Below are 23327 nucleotides of genomic sequence, written 5' to 3'. Positions count from 1 at the left end.
TACTGGCTCCTGACCTTACTGGCTCCTGATCCTACTGGCTCCTGACCTTACTCGCTCCTGACCTTACTGGCTCCTGACCTTACTGGCTCCTGACCTTACTGGCTCCTGACCTTACTGGCTCCTGACCTTACTGGCTCCTGACCTTACTGACTCCTGATCCTACTGACTCCTGATCCTACTGGCTCCTGACCTTACTGACTCCTGACCTTACTGACTCCTGACCTTACTGACTCCTGATCCTACTGACTCCTGATCCTACTGACTCCTGATCCTACTGGCTCCTGACCTTACTGGCTCCTGATCCTACTGGCTCCTGATCCTACCGGAACCCTCCCTGGTGTGTGAGGGGACAAAGTCCGTCAACTATCCCCCGACCGTCCACAAGGGGTTGGGCACCATTCCTTCCCTCCGTCCCATCCCAAATCCTTATCCTGACCCCTTGCAAGTGCTGTATAGTCGTAATGGCATGGCGCTTTCTCCTGATAATTATCTTCCCTTCTCACCCTTCCCTACCTGTTGTTGCTTTGCGGCTCCTCTGACGGAGGCTCCTCTGACGGAGGCTCCTCTGACGGAGGCTCCTCTGACGGAGGCTACTCTGACGGAGGCTCCTCTGACGGAGGCTCCTCTGACGGAGGCTCCTCTGACGGAGGCTACTCTGTGGGCCTACTGACGGAGGCTCCTCTGTGGGCCTACTGACGGAGGTTCCTCCCTGGGCTATTTCAATGTCTATGAGTACTCGCCTTATTGTAATCATCTAATTGTGCTTGTATGTTGAGATTCGGCTCTTTGGTCCCGTCTGTCAACTGTCAAACTGGTGTACAAGTTCGTAAGCTTATTGTGTTCTATCACATCTACTTACGGAACTGTGTATGGAGTCAGCCTCCACCACATCACTGCCTAATGTATTCCATCTGTTAATTACTCTGACACTGAACAACCTTCCCACTAATGGCTATGTGGCTCATCCGGGGACTGTGTTTCCACCTGTGTCCCCTTGTTCGTGTACCACGCACGCGCGTGCGTGTGTATTAACCATTTGTATTTACTATTTGTGTCGGCAGAATTTATCTATTGGCTCTTGGACCCCGCCATTCTAACAAATTTATTTTTCTTGTATTATGTCTACTACATATATATTTCTAACACACACACTCACACACACACACACACACACACACACCACACACACACACACACACACACACACACACACACACACACACACACACGCACACGCACACCCAGGAAGCAGCCCGTAACAGCTGACTAACTCCCAGGTACCTATTTTACTGCTAGATAACAGGGGCATGAAGGTCAAAGAAACTCTGCCCGTTGTTTCTCGCCGGCGCCGGGGATCGAACCCGGACCTTAGGATTACGAGTCCAGCGCGCTGTCCACTCAGCTATCAGCCCCCCCCCCAATGTGTGTGTGTGTGTGTGCTGTTATTGTCACAGTGAATACACGGTCACAGCCCCATTGTGTTAGAATGGCCATTTTGACCGACACAATGGCTAAACATTCTCCCGGCATTCTGCCAGGGGGGGGGGGGGGGGGGGGGTGAGGGGGGTAAAATGTTTTTATTTTTGTTTGTTGTGTCTTTGTTTTGTACTTGTCCTTGCTTGTCGAAGTTCTGTTCGTTGTTTCTAACTACGAACACAACACATCATTAATTCTGGATTTAAAATTTTTAAATTTTGCCTCGAGGGGCGAGTTTATTGGGCTGGAGTTGTACTAGCGTTGTGGTGTCTATTGTACTATACGTGTAAGAGTCGTGTATAAATTATAAACGGAACAACATGCAGTACATGTGTGCATACATGTATATATATATGTATCCTACCAGAAAATAATCAGAAATATTGCCTGAACAAAATTGGAAGTGTTTCCAGATAAAAAAAACTTGCTCCAGGAAGGAGAACCGGACGAATCAGTGGGTGGTGGACATTGCGGGCTGCCTACAGCAACAGCCTGTTGGACTGAGTTGTCAAAAGTCAAGCCTGGCCTGCAGCAGGCCGGGCTTGAGGAGTAGAACTCCTATATAACAAGATATACTCCAGGTATAAATAAGAATGGGAATATATACCTGATCTTCACGAGCAATGCCAATGATCACAGGGAGTATATTTTTTTTATCCTAGTAGAGAATTATCCTATTAGAGCATTATTCTAGTAGAGGATTGAAAGAGCAACCTCACAAGAGCATGTTGAGCTCGTCACAAGAGCATGTGATGCTCCTCACATGAGTATCAACCAGGTATCAACCAGGTATCAACCAGGTATCAACCAGGTATCAACCAGGTATCAACCAGTCAAGCCTGGCCTCGGGCCGGGCTTGGGGAGTAGTAGAACTCCCAGAACCCCATCAAGCAGGCATCAAGCAGGCATCAAGCAGGCATCAAGCAGGTATCAAGCAGGTATCAAGCAGGCATCAAGCAGGCATCAAGCAGGCATCAAGCAGGTATCATCCCGTCACCTCTTCTCTCCTGTTGAGAGAGCCTTGTGTTCTCCCTCCCTTTCTCCTCGCCCGAGAATAGGAGACAGACTAATATTCTCCTAGACACAGGTCTGTGGGTTGGTCTCGTGGGTTGTAGACCTCGTATCCCATCCCGTTTGACGCCTATTGGAGTGTTAAACCAAGATAGGTGACGAGTTAAGTTAAGATAGTTAAGTTAAGATTAAGATTAGTTAAGTTAAGATTACTCGTCACCAAGATAGGTGACGAGTAATAGTTAAGGCCCCTGACCCCATAGCGGCCAAAAATCGGGCGAATTTCGCAGGTAGCGGCCAAAAATCGCGCGAATTTCGCCGCTAGCGGGAAAAATTCGCGCGATTTTCGCCGCTAGTGGCCAAAAATCGGGCTATTTTCTCCCCTAGTGGCCCAAAAATTGGGCGATTTTCGCCGCTAGCGGCCAAAAATCGCCCGATTTTCGACGCTAGCGGCCAAAAAACGCCCGATTTTTTACCCTAGCGGCCAAAAATCGCCCGATTTTTTACCCTAGCGGCCAAAAATCGGGCGAATTTCGCCGCTAGCTGGCAAAATTCTCACGATTTTCGCCTTAGCGGGCGAAAATCTGGCGATTTACGCCGCTAGCGGCAAAAAATTGGGCTATCTTCGCTCCTAGTAGCCAAAAATCGGGCGATTTTCGCTCCTAGTAGCCAAAAATCGGGCGATTTTCGCTCCTAGTAGCCAAAAATCGGGCGATTTTCGCTGCTAGCGGCCAAAAACCGTGCGATTTTCGCCGGTAGCGGGCAAAATTCGCGTGATTTTCGCCGCTAGCGGCCAAAAATTGACCGATTTTCGCAGCTAGCGGTAAAAAATCAGGCGATTTTCGCCGCTAGCGGCCAAAAATCAGGCGATTTTTGACCCTATCAGCCAAAAAATCGGGCGATTTTCGACGCTAGAGGCCAAAAACCGCGCTATTTTCGACGCTAGCGGGCAAAAATCGACCGATTTTCGCCACTTGCGGCCAAAAAATGGGCTATTTTCGCCGCTAGCGGGCAAAAATCGGGCGAATTTCGCCGGTGGAGTGCAAAAATTGGGCGATTTTTGGCCGCTAGCGGCGAAATCGCACGGTTTTTGGCCGCTAGCGGCGAAAATCGCGCGGTTTTTGGCCGCTAGCGGCGGAAATCGTGCGATTTTTGCCCGCCAGCTGCGAAAATCGCTCCGTTTTTGGCCGCTAGCGGTGAAAATCGACCGATTATCGCCCCTAGCGGCCAAAAAAGGGGCTATTTTCGCCGCTAGCGGCCAAAAATCGCGCGATTTTCAACGCTAGCGGCCAAAAAACGTGCGAATTTCGTCGCTAGCGGCCAAAAATCGCGCGAATTTCGTCGCTAGCGGCCAAAAATCGCGCGATTTTCAACGCTAGCGGCCAAAAAACGTGCGAATTTCGTCGCTAGCGGCCAAAAATCGCGCGAATTTCGTCGCTAGCGGCCAAAAATCACGCGATTTTCGCCGCTAGCGGCCAAAAACCGTGCGATTTTCGCAGCTGACTACCAAAAATCGCGCGGTTTTCGCAGGTAAAGGCCAAAAATTGCGCGATTTTCGCCGCTAGCGGCAAAAAATCGTACGAATTTCGCCGCTAGCGGCAAAAAATCGTGCGAATTTCGCCGCTAGCGGTCAAAAATCAGTGCGAATTTCGCCGCTACCGGCCAAAAATCGTGCGATTTTCGCAGCTGGCGGGCAAAAATCGCGCGATTTTCGCCGCTACCGGCCAAAAATCGCGCGATTTTCGCCGCTAGCGGCCAGAAACAGCGCGATTTTCGCAACTAGCGGGCAAAAATCGGGCGATTTTCGCCGGTAGCGGGCAAAAATCAGGCGAATTTCGCTGCTGGAATGCAAAAATCGGGCGATTTTCGCCGCTTGATTAAAAAATCTCGCGATTGTTGGCCGCTAGCGGCGAAAATCGGCCGGTTTTTGCCCCGATAGTGACGAAAATCGCCCGATTTTTGGACGCTAGCGGCGAAAATCGCCCGATTTTTTTTCCGCTACCTGTGAAAATCGCGCGATTTTTGCCCGCTAACGGCGAAAATCGCTCGGTTTTTGGGCGCTAGCGGCGAAAATAGCCCCTTTTTTGGACGCTAGCAGCGAAAGTCGGTCGATTTTTGCCGCTAGCGGACAAAAACAGCGCGATTTTCGCTGCTAGCGGCCAAAAACCGTGCGATTTTCGCTGCTAGCGGCCAAAAATCGCACGATTTTCGCCGGTAGCGGGCAAAAATTGGGCGAATTTCGCCGCTGGAGGGCAAAATCGGGCGATTTTCGCCGCTATCAGCAGAAATCCCCAGATTTTTGGCCGGTAGCGGCGAAATTCGCACGATTTTTGGCCGCTAGCGGGGATATTCGCACGATTTTTGGCCGGTAGCGGCCAAAAATCGAGCGATTTTCGCCGCTAGCGGCCAAAAATTGCGCGATTTTCGCCGCTAGCGTCCAAAAATCAGGCAATTTTCGCCGCTAGCGGCCAAAAATCGGGCGAATTTTGCCGTTAGGGGGCAAAATACGCAAGATTTTGGCCGCTAGCTGCGAAAGTCGGTCGATTTTTGTCGCTAGGGGCCAAAAACCGCGCGATTTTCGCTGCTAGCGGCCAAAAACCGTGCGATTTTCGCTGCTAGCGGCCAAAAATCGCGCGATTTTCGCCGGTAGCGGGCAAAAATCGGGCGAATTTCGCCGCTGGAGTGCGAAAATCGTGCGATTTTTGGCAGCTAGCAGCGAAAATCGCGCGGTTTTTGGCCGCTAGCGGCAAAAATTGACCGACTTTCGCCGCTAGCGTCCAAAAAAGGGGCTATTTTCGCCACTAGCGCCCAAAAACCGAGCGATTTTCGCCGTTAGCGGGGAAAAATCGCGCGATTTTCGCAGGTAGCGGAAAAAAATCGCGCGATTTTCGCCGCTAGCGTCCAAAAATCGGGCGATTTTCGCCACTATCGGGGCAAAAGCCGGGCGATTTTCGCCGCTAGCGGCCAAAAAAGGGGCTATTTTCGCCGCTAGCGGCCAAAAAAGGGGCTATTTTTACCGCTAGCGGCCAAAAATCGTGCGATTTCCGCCGCTAGTGGCCAAAAACCGCGCGATTTTCGCCGCTAGCGGCCAAAAACCGTGCGATTTTCGCTGCTAGCGGCCAAAAACCGTGCGATTTTCGCCGCTAGCGGCCAAAAACCGTGCGATTTTCGCTGCTAGCGGCCAAAAATCGCGCAATTTTTGCCGCTAGCGGCGAAAATCGCCCGATTTTTGCACTCCAGTGGCGAAATTCGCCCGATTTTGCCCGCTAGCGGCGAAAATAGCCCATTTTTTGGCCGCTAGTGGTGAAAATCGGTCGATTTTTGCCCGCTAGCGTCGAAAATAGCGCGGTTTTCGGCCGCTAGCGGCAAAAATCGCCTTATTTCGGCCTCTAGCGTCGAAAATCGCCCGATTGTTTGGCTGATAGGGTCAAAAATCGCCTGATTTTTGGCCGCTAGCTGCGAAAATCGGTCAATTTTTGGCCGCTTGCGGCGAAAATCACGCGAATTTTGCCCTCCAGCGGCGAAATTCGCCCGATTTTTGCCCGCTACTGGCGAAAATCGCGCGATTTTCGATGCTAGCGGCCAAAAAACGTGCGATTTTCGCCGCAGCGGCGAAAATAGACCGATTTTTGCCCGCTAGCGGCGAAATTCGCACGATTTTTGGCCGCTAGCGGCGAAAATCGCCCGATTTTTGGCCGCTAGCGGCGAAAATAGCCCCTTTTTTGGCCGCTAGCTGCGAAAGTCGGTCGATTTTTGCCGCTAGCGGCCAAAATCCGCGCGATTTTTGCTGCTAGCGGCCAAAAACCGTGCGATTTTCGCACTCCAACGGCGAAATTCGCCCGATTTTTGCCCGCTACCGGCGAAAATCGCGCGATTTTTGGCCGCTAGCAGCGAAAATCGCACGGTTTTTGGCCGCTAGCAGCGAAAATCGCGCGGTTTTTGGCCCCTAGCGACAAAAATCGACCGACTTTCGCAGCTAGCGGCCAAAATCTTGCGTATTTTGCCCCCTAACGGCAAAATTCGCCCGATTTTTGGCCGCTAGCGGCGGAAATCGCACGATTTTTGGCCGCTAGCGGTAAAAATACCCCTTTTTTGGCCGCTAGCGGCGAAAATAGCCCCTTTTTTGGCCGCTAGCGGCGAAAATAGCCCCTTTTTTGGCCGCTAGCGGCGAAAATATCCCCTTTTTTGGCCGCTAGCAGCGAAAATCGCCCGGCTTTTGCCCCGATAGTGGCGAAAATCGCCCGATTTTTGGACGCTAGCGGCGAAAATCGTGCGATTTTTTTCCGCTACCTGCGAAAATCGCGCGATTTTTGCCCGCTAACGGCGAAAATCGCTCGGTTTTTGGGCGCTAGCGGCGAAAATAGCCCCTTTTTTGGACGCTAGCGGCGAAAGTCGGTCAATTTTTGCCGCTAGCGGCCAAAAACCGTGCGATTTTCGCAGCTGGCGGGCAAAAATCGCGCGGTTTTCGTCGCTAGCGCCCAAAAACCGAGCGATTTTCGTCGCTAGCGGGCAAAAATCGCGCGATTTTCGCAGGTAGCGGCCAAAAATCGCGCGATATTCGCAGGTAGCGGCCAAATTACTGAAAACGGCGATGGGTCATATTTTGCCCAAACCCCCCTGCAGTTTTTAAAATGTCTGAAATGTCGGAAATTTGACTCCTGAGCGTGATTTTTGAGCCGAATTCTGACTCTCTGCACCTATTTTCAGTTTCAAATTACGACGTTTCATACCGAAAATATACAAATTACTGTTAACGGCGATGGGTCATATTTTGCCCAAACCCCCCTGCAGTTTTCAAAATGTCTGAAATGTCGGAAATTTGACTCCTGAGCGTGATTTTTTATCCGAATTCTGACTCTCTGCACCTATTTTCACTTTCAAATTACGAATTTTTATACCGAAAATATGCCAATTACTGACAACGGGCGATGGGTCATATTTTGCCCAAACCCCCCTGCAGTTTTCAAAATGTCTGAAATGTCGGAAATTTGACTCCTGAGCGTGATTTTTGAGCCGAATTCTAACTCTCTGCACCTATTTTCAGTTTCAAATTACGACTTTCTATACCGAAAATATGCCAATTACTGAAAACGGCGATGGGTCATATTTTGCCCAAACCCCCCTGCAGTTTTCAAAATGTCTGAAATGTCGGAAATTTGACTCCTGAGCGTGATTTTTGAGCCGAATTCTGACTCTCTGCACTATTTTCAGTTTCAAATTACGACTTTTGTTAACGAAAATATGCCAATTACTGACAACGGCGATGGGTCATATTTTGCCCAAACCCCCCTGCAGTTTTCAAAATGTCTGAAATGTCGGAAATTTGACTCCTGAGCTTGATTTTTTAGCCGAATTCTGACTCTCTGCACCTATTTTCAGTTTCAAATTACGACTTTTTATACCGAAAATATGCCAATTACTGAAAACGACGATGGGTCATATTTTGCCCAAACCCCCCTGCCGTTTTCAAAATGTCTGAAATGTCGGAAATTTGACTCCTGAGCGTGATTTTTGATCCGAATTCTGACTCTCTGCACCTATTTTCAGTTTCAAATTACGACGTTTCATACCGAAAATATGCCAATTACTGAAAACGGCGATGGGTCATATTTTGCCCAAACCCCCCTGCAGTTTTTAAAATGTCTGAAATGTCGGAAATTTGACTCCTGAACGTGATTTTTGAGCCGAATTCTGTCTCTCTGCACCTATTTTCAGTTTCAAATTACGACGTTTCATACCGAAAATATGCCAATTACTGTAAACGGCGATGGGTCATATTTTGCCCAAACCCCCCTGCAGTTTTTAAAATGTCTGAAATGTCGGAATTTTGACTCCTGAGCATGATTTTTGAGCCGAATTCTGATTCTGCACCTATTTTCAGTTTCAAATTACGACCTTTCATACCGAAAATATGCCAATTACTGTAAACGGCGATGGGTCATATTTTGCCCAAACCCCCTTGCAGTTTTCAAAATGTCTGAAATGTCGGAAATATGACTCCTGAGCGTGATTTTTTATCCTAATTCTGACTCTCTGCCCCTATTTTCAGTTTCAAATTACGACTTTTTATACCGAAAATATGCCAATTACTGAAAACGGCGATGGGTCGTATTTTGCCCAAACCCCCCTGCAGTTTTCAAAATGTCTGAAATGTCGGAAATTTGACTCCTGAGCATGATTTTTGAGCCGAATTCTGACTCTCTGCACCTATTTTCAGTTTCAAATTACGACGTTTCATACCGAAAATATGCAAATTACTGTAAACGGCGATGGGTCATATTTTGCCCAAACCCCCCTGCAGTTTTCAAAATGTCTGAAATGTCGGAAATTTGACTCCTGAGCGTGATTTTTTATCCGAATTCTGACTCTCTGCACCTATTTTCAGTTTCAAATTATGACGTTTCATACCAAAAATATGCCAATTACTGAAAACGGCGATGGGTCATATTTTGCCCAAACCCCCCTGCAGTTTTCAAAATGTCTGAAATGTCGGAAATTTGACTCCTGAGCGTTATTTTTTATCCGAATTCTGACTCTGCACCTATTTTCAGTTTCAAATTACGACGTTTCATACCGAAAATATGCCAATTACTGTAAACGGCGATGGGTCTTATTTTGCCCAAACCCCCTTGCAGTTTTCAAAATGTCTGAAATGTCGGAAATTTGACTCCTGAGCGTTATTTTTTATCCGAATTCTGACTCTCTGCACCTATTTTCAGTTTCAAATTACGATTTTTTTATACCGAAAATATGCCAATTACTGACAACGGCGATGGGTCATATTTTGCCCAAACCCCCCTGCAGTTTTCAAAATGTCTGAAATGTCGGAAATTTGACTCCTGAGCTTGATTTTTTAGCCAAATTCTGACTCTCTGCACCTATTTTCAGTTTCAAATTACGACGTTTCATACCGAAAATATGCCAATTACTGAAAACGGCGATGGGTCATATTTTGCCCAAACCCCCCTGCAGTTTTTAAAATGTCTGAAATGTCGGAAATTTGACTCCTGAACGTTATTTATTATCCGAATTCTGACTCTCTGCACCTATTTTCAGTTTCAAATTACGACTTTTTATACCGAAAATATGCCAATTACTGAAAACGGCGATGGGTCGTATTTTGCCCAAACCCCCCTGCAGTTTTCAAAATGTCTGAAATGTCGGAAATTTCACTCCTGAGCATGATTTTTGAGCCGAATTCTGACTCTCTGCACCTATTTTCAGTTTCAAATTACGACGTTTCATACCGAAAATATGCAAATTACTGTAAACGGCGATGGGTCATATTTTGCCCAAACCCCCCTGCAGTTTTCAAAATGTCTGAAATGTCGGAAATTTGACTCCTGAGCGTGATTTTTTATCCGAATTCTGACTCTCTGCACCTATTTTCAGTTTCAAATTATGACGTTTCATACCAAAAATATGCCAATTACTGAAAACGGCGATGGGTCATATTTTGCCCAAACCCCCCTGCAGTTTTCAAAATGTCTGAAATGTCGGAAATTTGACTCCTGAGCGTTATTTTTTATCCGAATTCTGACTCTGCACCTATTTTCAGTTTCAAATTACGACGTTTCATACCGAAAATATGCCAATTACTGTAAACGGCGATGGGTCTTATTTTGCCCAAACCCCCTTGCAGTTTTCAAAATGTCTGAAATGTCGGAAATTTGACTCCTGAGCGTTATTTTTTATCCGAATTCTGACTCTCTGCACCTATTTTCAGTTTCAAATTACGACTTTTTTATACCGAAAATATGCCAATTACTGACAACGGCGATGGGTCATATTTTGCCCAAACCCCCCTGCAGTTTTCAAAATGTCTGAAATGTCGGAAATTTGACTCCTGAGCTTGATTTTTTAGCCAAATTCTGACTCTCTGCACCTATTTTCAGTTTCAAATTACGACGTTTCATACCGAAAATATGCCAATTACTGAAAACGGCGATGGGTCATATTTTGCCCAAACCCCCCTGCAGTTTTTAAAATGTCTGAAATGTCGGAAATTTGACTCCTGAACGTTATTTATTATCCGAATTCTGACTCTCTGCACCTATTTTCAGTTTCAAATTACGACTTTTTATACCGAAAATATGCCAATTACTGAAAACGGCGATGGGCCATATTTTGCCCAAACCCCCCTGCAGTTTTCAAAATGTCGGAAATGTCGGAAATTTGACTCCTGAGCGTGATTTTTGAACCGAATTCTGACTCTCTGCACCTATTTTCAGTTTCAAATTACGACGTTTCATACCGAAAATATGCCAATTACTGAAAACGGCGATGGGTCATATTTTGCCCAAACCCCCCTGCAGTTTTTAAAATGTCTGAAATGTAGGAAATTTGACTCCTGAGCGTGATTTTTGAGCCGAATTCTGACTCTCTGCACCTATTTTCAGTTTCAAATTACGACGTTTCATACCGAAAATATGCCAATTACTGAAAACGGCGATGGGTCATATTTTGCCCAAACCCCCCTGCAGTTTTTAAAAAGTCTGAAATGTCGGAAATTTGACTCCTGAACGTGATTTTTGAGCCGAATTCTGACTCTCTGCACCTATTTTCAGTTTCAAATTACGACGTTTCATACCGAAAATATGCCAATTACTGTAAACGGCGATGGGTCATATTTTGCCCAAACCCCCCTGCAGTTTTTAAAATGTCTGAAATGTCGGAAATTTGACTCCAGAGCGTTATTTTTTATCCGAATTCTGACTCTCTGCACCTATTTTCAGTTTCAAATTACGACTTTTTATACCGAAAATATGCCAATTACTGAAAACGGCGATGGGCCATATTTTGCCCAAACCCCCCTGCAGTTTTCAAAATGTCTGAAATGTCGGAAATTTGACTCCTGAGCGTGATTTTTGAGCCGAATTCTGACTCTCTGCACCTATTTTCAGTTTCAAATTACGACGTTTCATACCGAAAATATGCCAATTACTGAAAACGGCGATGGGTCATATTTTGCCCAAACCCCCCTGCAGTTTTTAAAATGTCTGAAATGTCGGAATTTTGACTCCTGAGCATGATTTTTGAGCCGAATTCTGACTCTGCACCTATTTTCAGTTTCAAATTACGACGTTTCATACCGAAAATATGCCAATTACTGTAAACGGCGATGGGTCATATTTTGCCCAAACCCCCTTGCAGTTTTCATAATGTCTGAAATGTCGGAAATTTGACTCCTGAGCGTGATTTTTTATCCTAATTCTGACTCTCTGCCCCTATTTTCAGTTTCAAATTACGACTTTTTATACCGAAAATATGCCAATTTCTGAAAACGGCGATGGGTCGTATTTTGCCCAAACCCCCCCTGCAGTTTTCAAAATGTCTGAAATGTCGGAAATTTGACTCCTGAGCATGATTTTTTGAGCCGAATTCTGACTCTCTGCACCTATTTTCAGTTTCAAATTACGACGTTTCATACCGAAAATATGCCAATTACTGTAAACGGCGATGGGTCATATTTTGCCCAAACCCCCCTGCAGTTTTCAAAATGTCTGAAATGTCGGAAATTTGACTCCTGAGCGTGATTTTTTATCCGAATTCTGACTCTCTGCACCTATTTTCAGTTTCAAATTACGATTTTTTATACCTAAAATATGCCAATTACTGACAACGGCGATGGGTCATATTTTGCCTAAACCCCCCTGCAGTTTTCAAAATGTCTGAAATGTCGGAAATATGACTCCTGAGCGTGATTTTTGAGCCGAATTCTGACTCGCTGCACCTATTTTCAGTTTCAAATTACGACGTTTCATACCGAAAATATGCCAATTACTGTAAACGGCGATGGGTCATATTTTGCCCAAACCCCCCTGCAGTTTTCAAAATGTCTGAAATGTCGGAAATTTGACTCCTGAGCGTGATTTTTTATCCGAATTCTGACTCTCTGCACCTATTTTCAGTATCAAATTACGACTTTTTATACCGAAAATATGCCAATTACTGAAAACTGCAATGGGTCATATTTTGCCTAAACCCCCCTGCAGTTTTCAAAATGTCTGAAATGTCGGAAATTTGACTTCTGAGCGTGATTTTTGAGCCGAATTCTGACTCTCTGCATCTATTTTCAGTTTCAAATCATGACGTTTCATACCGAAAATATGCCAATTACTGAAAACGGCGATGGGTCATATTTTGCCCAAACCCCCCCTGCAGTTTTAAAATGTCTGAAATGTCGGAAATTTGACTCCTGAGCGTGATTTTTTATCCGAATTCTGACTCTCTGCACCTATTTTCAGTTTCAAATTACGACGTTTTCATACCGAAAATATGCCAATTACTGTAAACGGCGATGGGTCATATTTTGCCCAAACCCCCTTGCAGTTTTCAAAATGTCTGAAATGTCGGAAATTTGACTCCTGAGCCTGATTTTTGAGCCGAATTCTGACTCTCTGCACCTATTTTCAGTTTCAAATTAAGACTTTTTATACCGAAAATATGCCAATTACTGAAAACGGCGATGGGTCATATTTTGCCCAAACCCCCCTGCAGTTTTCAAAATGTCTGATATGTCGGAAATTTGACTCCTGAGCGTGATTTTTGAGCCGAATTCTGACTCTGCACCTATTTTCAGTTTCAAATTACTACTTTTTATACCGAAAATATGCCAATTACTGAAAACGGTGATGGGCCATATTTTGCCCAAACCCCCCTGCAGTTTTCAAAATGTCTGAAATGTCGGAAATTTGACTCCTGAGCGTGATTTTTGAGCCGAATTCTGACTCTCTGCACCTATTTTCAGTTTCAAATTACGACGTTTGTGGTGATCAATCCGGCTGTAGTGGGTCTGCGGGCCGCTCCAAACAACAGCCTGTTGGACTAAGACATAGTTGGGCCAAGAGAACTCTAGCTCTATCTCTCGCTCTGCCTCTCTATCTCTCGCTCTGCCTCTCTCTCTCTCTCTCTCTCTCTCTCTCTCTCTCTCTCTCTCTCTCTCTCTCTCTCTCTCTCTCTCTCTCTCTCTCTCTCTCTCTCTTTCTTTCTCTCTCTCTCTCTCTCTCTCTCTTTCTTTCTCTTACTCACTCCCCCCCCCCCTCTTCCCTTCTCCGGTCTGGAGGTCATTTGGTTAAGATAGCGCAAGTCTAATGTCATTAGTGACTCAGCCTTAAATTCCTTTCTCTTTCCTTTACTCTGTAATTTCTTCCTCCCTTACTTGTTACCATATTCTTAGTCCGTGTCCTTCCTCCGCCTGCAGTTCTTCCTTCTTGTTCTTCTGGACCTTTTCTTGGCATGTTATATATATCCTACTTTTCTATACGCTTTTTCTTCCTGTGACCCCCCCCCCCCTCCCCTCCTCCCTTCAACTTTATGATTCTTGCTACGTCATGTATATTTCATGTTCATTTTCCCTACTCTCTCTCTCTCTCTCTCTCTCTCTCTCTCTCTCTCTCTCTCACTCTCTATCTCTCTCTCTCTCTCTCTCTCTCTCTCTCTCTCTCTCTCTCTCTCTTGCTGCAATTTTCCTGGTTTAAACTTGAATATTTTTTTTTCGTTTTCTTTGTCTCTCTTCATTGTTATCTTCGCCTTCGTTCCCTCTGCCGGTTCCCCAGTCTATTTCTTTTTTTTATCCTGCATTTCTTTCTGTCCATTCCTTGTTTTTACCAACTTTTCTTCGATCGTCTATTCCTCCAGCTCCTCATCTTCGTCTATCTTCTCATCTCCGTTCTTCTGATTTTCTTTCTATTTATCTCTCTTCGCCTCCTCTACCTCCGAGGTGTTGTCATGTTCTGAGTGTCCAGCTTCCACCTGTGTCCTCTTGTCCTACTGTCTCTTAATTTAAAGAGGTTGCCCTTGTCCAATGTCATGCTACAATGTCATCCATTGTTTCTTCCAGCCTTTCATTTTGCAACCTTGGTCTCCACACTGCCTCTTCCGTAAAGACCTCTTGAAGTGTTTTGTCGAGTTCCTCACATACTTCGTTCTTATTATCTGTGAGAATTTCCCTTTGTCTCCTCATTCTGTATATATGGTTTCACATTTTTTCTCTCTCCTTATATGACTATAGAACAGGTCTGGCGGGTCATAGGCCTAGCTGCCTCTGTGATTGGCTGTACTCCAACCGTCTTACAATTTGAAGGATTATTACAATAGACACACCACGACCGGGAGCCGGTCGGCCGAGCGGACAGCACGCTGGACTTATGATCCTGTGGTCCTGGGTTCGATCCTAGGCGCCGGCAAGAAACAATGGGCAGAGTTTTTTTCACCCTATGCCCCTGTTACCTAGCTGTAAATAGGTACCTGGGTGTTAGTCAGCTGTCACGGGCTGCTTCCTGGGGGTGGAGGCCTGGTCGAGGACCGGGCCGAGGGGACACTAAAGCCCCGAAATCATCACAAGATAACCTCAAGATAACCACTGTCTATTGAACCAAAGGTGTAGTTTCCTCATGCACTTCCTCCTCCTTGAGTGGCGTGAAGTGCTCCGTTTCATTGCCACATTACCCAGCGAAGAACATTTCCTTTGCTGTCTTCCCTTCCATTTCTCTCTCTCCCATTGGCTTTCTCCGCAGAAAGTCCCTCGTCTTATTGCTGTCCCCCCGTCGGTAATCTCTCCTTCAACAGGTTTCCCTGTGGAACCAACTCCTTCAGCTCCACTTAAGCATGACAATGCTGTGGTTGTTGACTCCTGGAGGCATGCTCTCTCTCTCTCTTTTACATCTTCCTCATTATGGGAGGACACCATGTCTGGTGTTGCTGGCGGGTTCTCTCCTCTTTACTCTGGTTGGTTCTGTAATGTGTTGCTTCATGTATTTGTCTGGAATGTTTGGTGGTGGTGTGCAGCAGAGAAGCCATATACTCTAGGCTCAATATACCTCACCCTTTCCTCTTCCGTCCTGCTACTCCCCTCTCTCTCACATACACACACACACACACACACGCACGCGCGCGCGCGAGCACACACACACACACACACACACACACACACACACACACACACACACACACACACACACACACACGCACGCGCGAGCCACACACACACACACACACGCACGCGCGAGCCACACACACACACACACACACACACACACACACACACACACACACACACACACACACACGTGTCCTGTTGATTGACGGTTGAGAGGCGGCACCAAAGAGCTAAAGCTCAACCCCTGCAAGCACAACTAGGTGAGTACACACACACACACACACACACACACACACACACACACACACACACACACACAGACGCACATTGAGTTGCTGCGAGAAATGTCTTACGGGATTTCAACACCAGCAAAACTAATGTGATGGTAATAGGAAACAGGAGCCAGGACACCAGAAGAACACCACAGAATGAAGGGAAACCACCTCCCTGTAACTCCTTGAGAAAAACACCTGGAGTGGACATAACACCCAACATGGGAGCACATGTAAATAGGTTAACATCAGCAGCATACTCCACACTAGTACCTCAAGTTAAAACATCATTCAAGAACCTTAATTTAGATGCATTTATATCACTCTACACCGCCCACGTCAGACCGGTTCTTGGATATGGGTTAAAAAAAAATCACCCTATCGCGTAGCTCCAAATCCAAAAAAAAAAAAGGCACACACACAAGGAAACTCTAAAAAGATTCAGAAGTTTATAACATGGCCCAGAATTACAATTCATAGCATTTGAAGGAAGACTGAAAAAACTAGACCTGACGCCGCTAGAAAAAGATTAGAGGGGAAACATGGATACATAAAATACTTAAGGGGGGATTCCCAGAATGGAAAGAAGAGGAAATATACTCAATACTAATAGAACAAGAGGAAGTAGAAGCTCAAGTCTCAGATGAGTCATAGAGGTATTAGAAAGTTTTCTTTTAGCGAGAGTAGTGGCAACCTGGAATGAACTCAAGGAGTAGGGTGTAGGCGAAGAGTCACAATAACGTGGCTAAAGTATGTTGACCAGACCACACAGTAGAAGGTGAAGGGACGACGACGTTTCGGTCCGTCCTAGACCATTCCCAAGTCATCTCGCAATCGACTTGAGAATGGTCCCAGGACGGACCGAAACGTCGTCGTCCCTTCACCTTCTAGTGTGTGGTCTGGTCAACAAGTAGAGTGTAGACTCCAATCATTATTTTAGAAGCAGGTATGGTAGGGAAATAGGTCAGGAGTTAATGCATTACTCAACCGTCGGCTAGAAAGGCGGGGTCCGAGAGCTAAGGCTCGATCCTGCAGGCAGAAATAGGTGAGTATAGACACATTCACATTGTCTCTGTTACCTAGCACATCTAACACTCCTGGTGGGCGCCTGACAGCTGGGTGGACAGCGCTTCGGATTCGTAGTCCTGAGGTTCCGGGTTCGATCCCCGGTGGAAGCGGAGACAAATTAGGCAAAATGTTTCTTTCACCCTGATATCCCTGTTACCTAGCAGTAAATAGGTACCTGGGAATTAGACAGCTGCTACGGGCTGCTTCCTGGGGGGGTGTAACAAAAAGGAGGCCTGGTCGAGGACCGGGCCGCGGGGACGCTAAGCCCCGAAATCCTCTCAAGATAACCTCTTGTAAACTCATCCCTCTGTTGGTTCTAAAACATCTAGTGATATATTTAAAATTGTTCAACAGGCTAACATTTTCACTTAGTTCAATTGTTCATGAAGTTAAATTTTTACAAGGTTCAGTTCATTTGTTCACTAGGTTTAATTTTTGACGAGGTTCACTTGTCAGTCAAGTTCAGTTATTCACTAGGTGTTTACCAGGTTATATTATTTGCTAATTTAAATTGTTCAAGGTTTAATTGTTCACCAGGTTCAGTTGTTCATCAGGTTCAGTTCTAGGAAATTTGCTTACCAGTTTCAATTAGTTTCAATTGTTCATAGTCAATCCAATTTACCAGGTTCAATTGTTCACCACGATCTATTGCCCACCAGGTTCAATTGTTCACCAGGTTCAATTGTTTACTATGCTCTGTTATTCATCGGATTCAGTTCGCCATGTTCTCTTTGTTCACCAGGCTTAGTTGTTCACTATGTTTTTCTACCAGGTTAAAATGTTCACCATGTTCAATTCATCGGACGTCAACAGTGATTAGATACACACAGAAATCACAATAAACTAGACTAGCTAATCACCTGGGTGACTAGAATCCTTCTAGACTGAGTGACTAGAGCGCATCTGGGATACATCCAGCACACAGGTTCGAATCCTCGTCATTGAACCTTGTGGATTTGGTCAGTGATTCTATTGTTAGCTATGCGGCCCCCGGAAGACATTCCACCCAAATCCCTGTTATCGAAGCGGTGAGTTACTGACCGTTTTCTTTGCCTGGAAAAACGTTTTTAAAACTATAAACGTTTCGTTGGTGTTTTCCCGTTTGTTTATAAGGTTATTATAAGCGAGAGTCTGATATGTTTATCGAGAATCGGAAATTTTTTGGAGGGGGGTACTTTTAATGTCCATAACATTGTTTTTGTGTAGCGGTCTAGTGAATTAGGAGGTTTAACAGCACAGAGGAAGTTGTTCAACACATAGGACATAATCTTGCTGAGGCCAACATATGAGTTGTACATATGAGCCATACATACGAGCCATACATACGAGCCATACATGCGAGCCAAACATACGAGCCATACATGCGAGCCATACATACGAGCCATACATACGAGCCATACATACTCATCTACCGCCTAAGACTACAATGAATTACACTTAACGAGCCATATCCAGAGGCTTAGGGCCCGCGTAAGACCTCTACAAAAGAAAGGAAAAACATCAAAATTGCATTTTTTTTCTTCAATAAGCACCTGAATCATTTGTCGCTGTAGTCAACGGCTTCAAAAATGATCTCACCAGAGGGAACATGAGATGATGATGTCCCCTAACTCCCTTTGCCACTTCGGGGGGGGGGGGGGGGGGTTATAGGGTGTTTATGTAGCTTCAGGGCACCAATCCCCCCAGTCACAGGGCATGGCGAGAAGGCGCCTAAGACGTCTCCTTAAGACCACGCCAAACCACTTCGAGAAAAGGCCTCTTGGCTGTCCACTAGAATGACAACGGTCAATATATGGCGCGCTATGGTACAGCACTTTAGTTCAAAGTCAGTGTCTAAAATGACCCTTTATTGAGTGTGCTTTCCAGGATGCTTCCAGACCATCAGTCCTTGATCTATTGTTGTGGGCAATAGATAGCCTGTGTTGGTGGCAATAGATAGCCCGTGTTGTGGGCAATAGATAGCCCGTGTTGTGGGCAATAGATAGCCCGTGTTGTTGGCAATAGATAATCCGTGTGGTGGGCAATAGATAGCCCGTGTTGTGGGCAATAGATAGCCCGTGTTGTGGGCAATAGATAGCCCGTGTTGTCGGCAATAGATAGCCCGTGTTGTGGGCAATAGATAGCCCGTATTGTTGGCAATAGATAGCCCGTGTTGTTGGCAATAGATAACCCGTGTTGTCGGCAATAGATAACCCGTGTTGTCGGCAATAGATAACCCGTGTTGTCGGCAATAGATAACCCGTGTTGTCGGCAATAGATAATCCCGTGTCCTTGAGGTAAGAGAAAACGGAAATGGATTCCAAACTCAATTTCAGCGGCAACTTGCCTATTGCCTCAGGCACCAGTTCCCAAGGGTCGTCTGACTTCATTAAATAGCTGCTTTTATTTCATTTGACAGGCCGCTTTGTAGGTTTAAGCTTTAAGGGAAAAAAGGGACGTTTACTATTTAATATAATGAGATACAACATTCACTATCATAAATAGATTGAGAATAACATTATATTATACAACACAAATGCTCACATACAACCATACAGCAGTAATATCTACACCATACAACATTAATGTATTAACGCTACACATACTTTAACTTATAAACTATTAGAAGAATGCAACCATTAACTTTTACACCATTAATTTTAACATTTACCAACGGCATTTATTAACATTTTAATGTGATGTGTGTTTGTGTTGATATGGGTGTTTGTTTATGTGACGAGTGTGTGTTTCTCCCGACAGGTGGCGTGGCGGTCGACGACAACAAACAGATGGCAGTAGGGGCACGGCCGTCAACACAGCCGCCACGGGGCCAGACTCCCTACACCATCACCATCAACGTGGTGCGTGGCAGCCAAGGTGAGAGAGAGAGAGAAATAATGAGTTTATTAAATAATTTGATAATGAGACATGAGTTTCATGAGTACAAAAATATGAACTCGAAATACTCATTATATTCTATATTCCTTTGAGCTTTTCCTTCTCGGTACTCATATTCCTGCACTCATTGGTGGTATTCATATTTCTGTACTCATTGGTAGTATTCATATTCCTGCACTCGTTGGTAGTACTCGTACTACATTAAATGTTACTCCCTGTATGTATTAAAAGTACTCTGAAGCAGTTTCAGTGCTTCCATATTATGGCAAGAGTAATTATTGCTACTCTCCCTTGTACTTAGTTCTTGTACAACCATTAGTTATGCCAGTTATTACAACCCCTGAGTTATGAGAATCTGTGGCCAAAGTTTTCTAATTTATATGTTTCTTCTAAGAAATATTTTGCCTCATGCATGTAGTATACAATAAAACTTTTGTTTATTACTATATTTCAGTGCTCACTTTAAACTAGAACTGCCACTCACAACCTCCACCTACATCTTTCACTCACAACAAACACCTTCAACCCCCACCTAGAATTACAACCCAATGGCAGGATGAACAACCCAGCGGGTTTTCTTCCTATTAGGGAGTGTTGTACATGCTGCTATGGCGGTGTGTCCACTCACAGGATGAGTGGCGCTGCCCAATACTGTCACTATGGCGGTGTGTCCACTCACAGGATGAGTGACGCTGCCCAATACTGTCACTATGGCGGTGTGTCCACTCACAGGATGAGTGACGCTGCCCAATACTGTCACTATGGCGGTGTGTCCACTCACAGGATGAGTGGCGCTGCCCAATACTGTCACTATAGCGGTGTGTCCACTCACAGGATGAGTGGCGCTGCCCAATACTGTCACTATGGCGGTGTGTCCACTCACGGGATGAGTGGCGCTGCCCAATACTGTCACTATGGCGGTGTGTCCACTCACGGGATGAGTGGCGCTGCCCAAACTGTCACTATAGCGGTGTGTCCACTCACAGGATGAGTGGCGCTGCCCAATAAACTCACCCTTCGAGGCAAAATGACAAAAAAATAAAATTACCACCCTTACATAACACACACACGTATGATTGCATAATCATTCAAAACCCCCACAAAACCCCCCAGCATTTATAACCTGTATCATCCTCCTTTGTGCAGCGTTCGGGTTCAGCGTGGCGTGGACCAAGCCCCCGAGAGTAGAGCGTGTGGAGGAGGGGCTGCCAGCCCACCAAGCCGGGCTTAAGCCCGGGGACTATATCATCTTCATCGGCCAATATAACGTTGTCAAGTATGAGGAGGAAGCTGTCCTTCAAGATCATCAGGTGAGATGTTGATCATTGTCATTTTTATCGTTTGGAAGAGCGATTTTTTTTGTTTATAATGGGAGCTCGTATGAACCAGTTGGTGTTCCGCATGTTTAATTCTTATGTATATTTGAATAGTTAAAGGGTATATGTCCGCTGTGATTTAATACTAGTGAGAAATGTAATTAGTTCAAATGTAGCAGCAAGTCGGTGGATTTTGTGAATGAGAATGGGTAGTTTCCTGGAGCGAGGCACAGGGAGTATCAAAATAGGTAAATTTAACGAAACTGTGTCCTATTGACGAAGTTAGTTCACTGGAAAATTGGTTAGATATGTCTTAGATAAATGATATAGAAGTCATCCAATTGTCCAAGCACTTGGGATGGACGGTAGAATGACGGTCTCGCTTCATGCAGGTTCAGCGTTCAATCTCCGACCGTCCAAGTGATTGGGTACTATTCCTTTCCCCCGTCCCATTCCAAATCCTTATCCTGACCCCTTCCAAGTGCTATATAGTCGTAATGACTTGGCTGTTGTTGTTATAGATTCAGCTACTCGGAACAAGTTCCAAGTAGCACGGGCCATGGTGAGCCCGTAGTGCACTTACCTGGCACAGGAGCGGTGCTAATGACTTGGCGCTTTCCCCTGAAAATCCCCTTCCCTTCACCAATAATATGATCAGAGAATACACGAAATATTTAATGATCCAATCTGTGTAGTAAGTTCTAAGTAGAGTTGATGGCAAGAGGTTAACCCGTTAAGCGCTGAATTTTAACCCAGTGGTTCCCTTTTGCAGAGAGTGCGGGGACACGCTGCCCCTGGAGGTGTACCGGAGAGGGGTGTCCAAGCACCCGCGGGGCCTCGTCAACGGCTACACCTCGCTACCAGCCCCTACCGACAATGAGGCCCACACGCGGAAGAGACTGAGCCACATCACCTTCAACACCGAGGTAGGCTGGGGCCTCGGCGTGTGACCTCCCCGCGATCACCTCCCTAGGCACGGACCTCGCTTACCGCGCGAGGCTACACCCGCACTCCCAACGCTAATGTTGTATATTATGCGCTCTGGCCTCTGGGCCGAGGTCTCTAAAATCTTACCCAAGGATCTGGCTGCTGGGCCGAGGTCTCTAGAATCTTACCCAAGGGATCTGGCTGCTGGGCCGAGGTCTCTAGAATCGTACCCAATGTCACTCTACTAAGCCAAGCTGCTTTAGTTTTAGCAGTATTTCAGAGGCTGCTGAATGGCCGAGATCTTAGTGACATCATGACCAGGAGTTGTAATATGAGTTTTTAGGGCGAGTGATGGAAACCTGTCATTACGATAAATGAACTCGAGTACAAATGGCTATGTGAGTGACTGTTGATGTCTTCATACAACAATGGTTGTAAAAGTGCTTCAGTCCACTTAACAACTCGAGAAGCTTGCAATCACAAGCTTAGGTCCTCTCTTCATTTTCCGAGTGACTTGACAATAGTGAAAGAATTTCCCTAATGAAACAATTACTTTATATATATATATATATATATATATATATATATATATATATATATATATAATATATATATATATATATATATATATATATATATATATATATATATATATATATATATATGTGGTAAGTCACATAAAGCTACAGGACTTTTAGTAAAGATATTTGTATCGATACTCTGCTGGCAATGCTATGCCTGTCCGTTGCAACAGTCCGAAAAGTCATCACCATATAGTGGCATACTGGATAATAAGCTTGCAATATTGCATAAATTGAATACTAAAGTCACAATGAGTAGATATTGTGTGCAATTTAAGTACCTTAATTTTAGAGAGCATCTTGTCAAACACACGAGGGGTGGTAATCGCTCGGTTATCTATCCCTCATACTTACCTTGTCTATCTCTGTCTCTCTGTCTTGCCGTTCATCATTACATTTATATTTTGTTGTGATATAGCAGATATATTTTTATTTTTGTATAGTTAAAGATGTTTGATATCTTAACGAGCCAGTATAGTACCAGCACAATACCTGTACAATACCAGTAATGTATCGTTTCAATACCTATATAGTACAGGACCTATTCGAGTACAGTACCTTGTGCAAGGCTACTGAAGCACCTCCATAAGTGTAGTACTAATGCATTACAAGCGTAGTACCAGCACAGTATAGTAGTACCACTGTAATGGCTTGTGATACATCGTAACCCACTTACCAACAAGGGGCCAGATTCACGAAGCAGTTACGCAAGTACTTACGATCGAGTACATCTTTCCTCAACATTTGACGGCTTTGGTTACATTTATTAAACAGTTTACAAGCCTGAAAACTTGCTAATCAACTGTTGTTAAAAACAGCCTCCTGGTGCTTCGGAGCTAATTAACTGTTTAATAATTGTAAACAAAGCCGCTTAAGATTGAGAAAAGGTGTATAGGTTCGTAAGTGCTTGCGTAACAGC

At 45.2% G+C, this 23327-nt stretch overlaps 2 protein-coding genes across 2 annotated transcripts in view; both read left to right on the top strand.

The window, feature by feature from the left end:
• Positions 1–23327, top strand: part of LOC123769539 (uncharacterized) — a 128219-nt gene that overhangs the window by 93175 nt on the left and 11717 nt on the right. Inside the window, exons 11-14 of the mRNA XM_069316925.1 lie at positions 19447–19563; positions 20731–20894; positions 21015–21034; positions 21673–21826. Coding sequence (XP_069173026.1) covers positions 19447–19563; positions 20731–20894; positions 21015–21034; positions 21673–21826 — 455 coding nt within the window. The remainder of the gene's footprint in view (positions 1–19446; positions 19564–20730; positions 20895–21014; positions 21035–21672; positions 21827–23327) is intronic.
• LOC123769546 (uncharacterized) overlaps positions 21601–23327 on the top strand; it is a 180521-nt gene continuing 178794 nt past the window's right edge. Inside the window, exon 1 of the mRNA XM_069317058.1 lies at positions 21601–21826. The gene's annotated coding sequence lies outside the window, so the exon portion shown is untranslated. The remainder of the gene's footprint in view (positions 21827–23327) is intronic.

Source organism: Procambarus clarkii, chromosome 86 (genome assembly GCF_040958095.1).
Source record: "Procambarus clarkii isolate CNS0578487 chromosome 86, FALCON_Pclarkii_2.0, whole genome shotgun sequence".
Lineage (NCBI taxonomy): Eukaryota > Metazoa > Arthropoda > Malacostraca > Decapoda > Cambaridae > Procambarus > Procambarus clarkii.
This window is presented reverse-complemented; position numbering and strand designations above follow the sequence as displayed.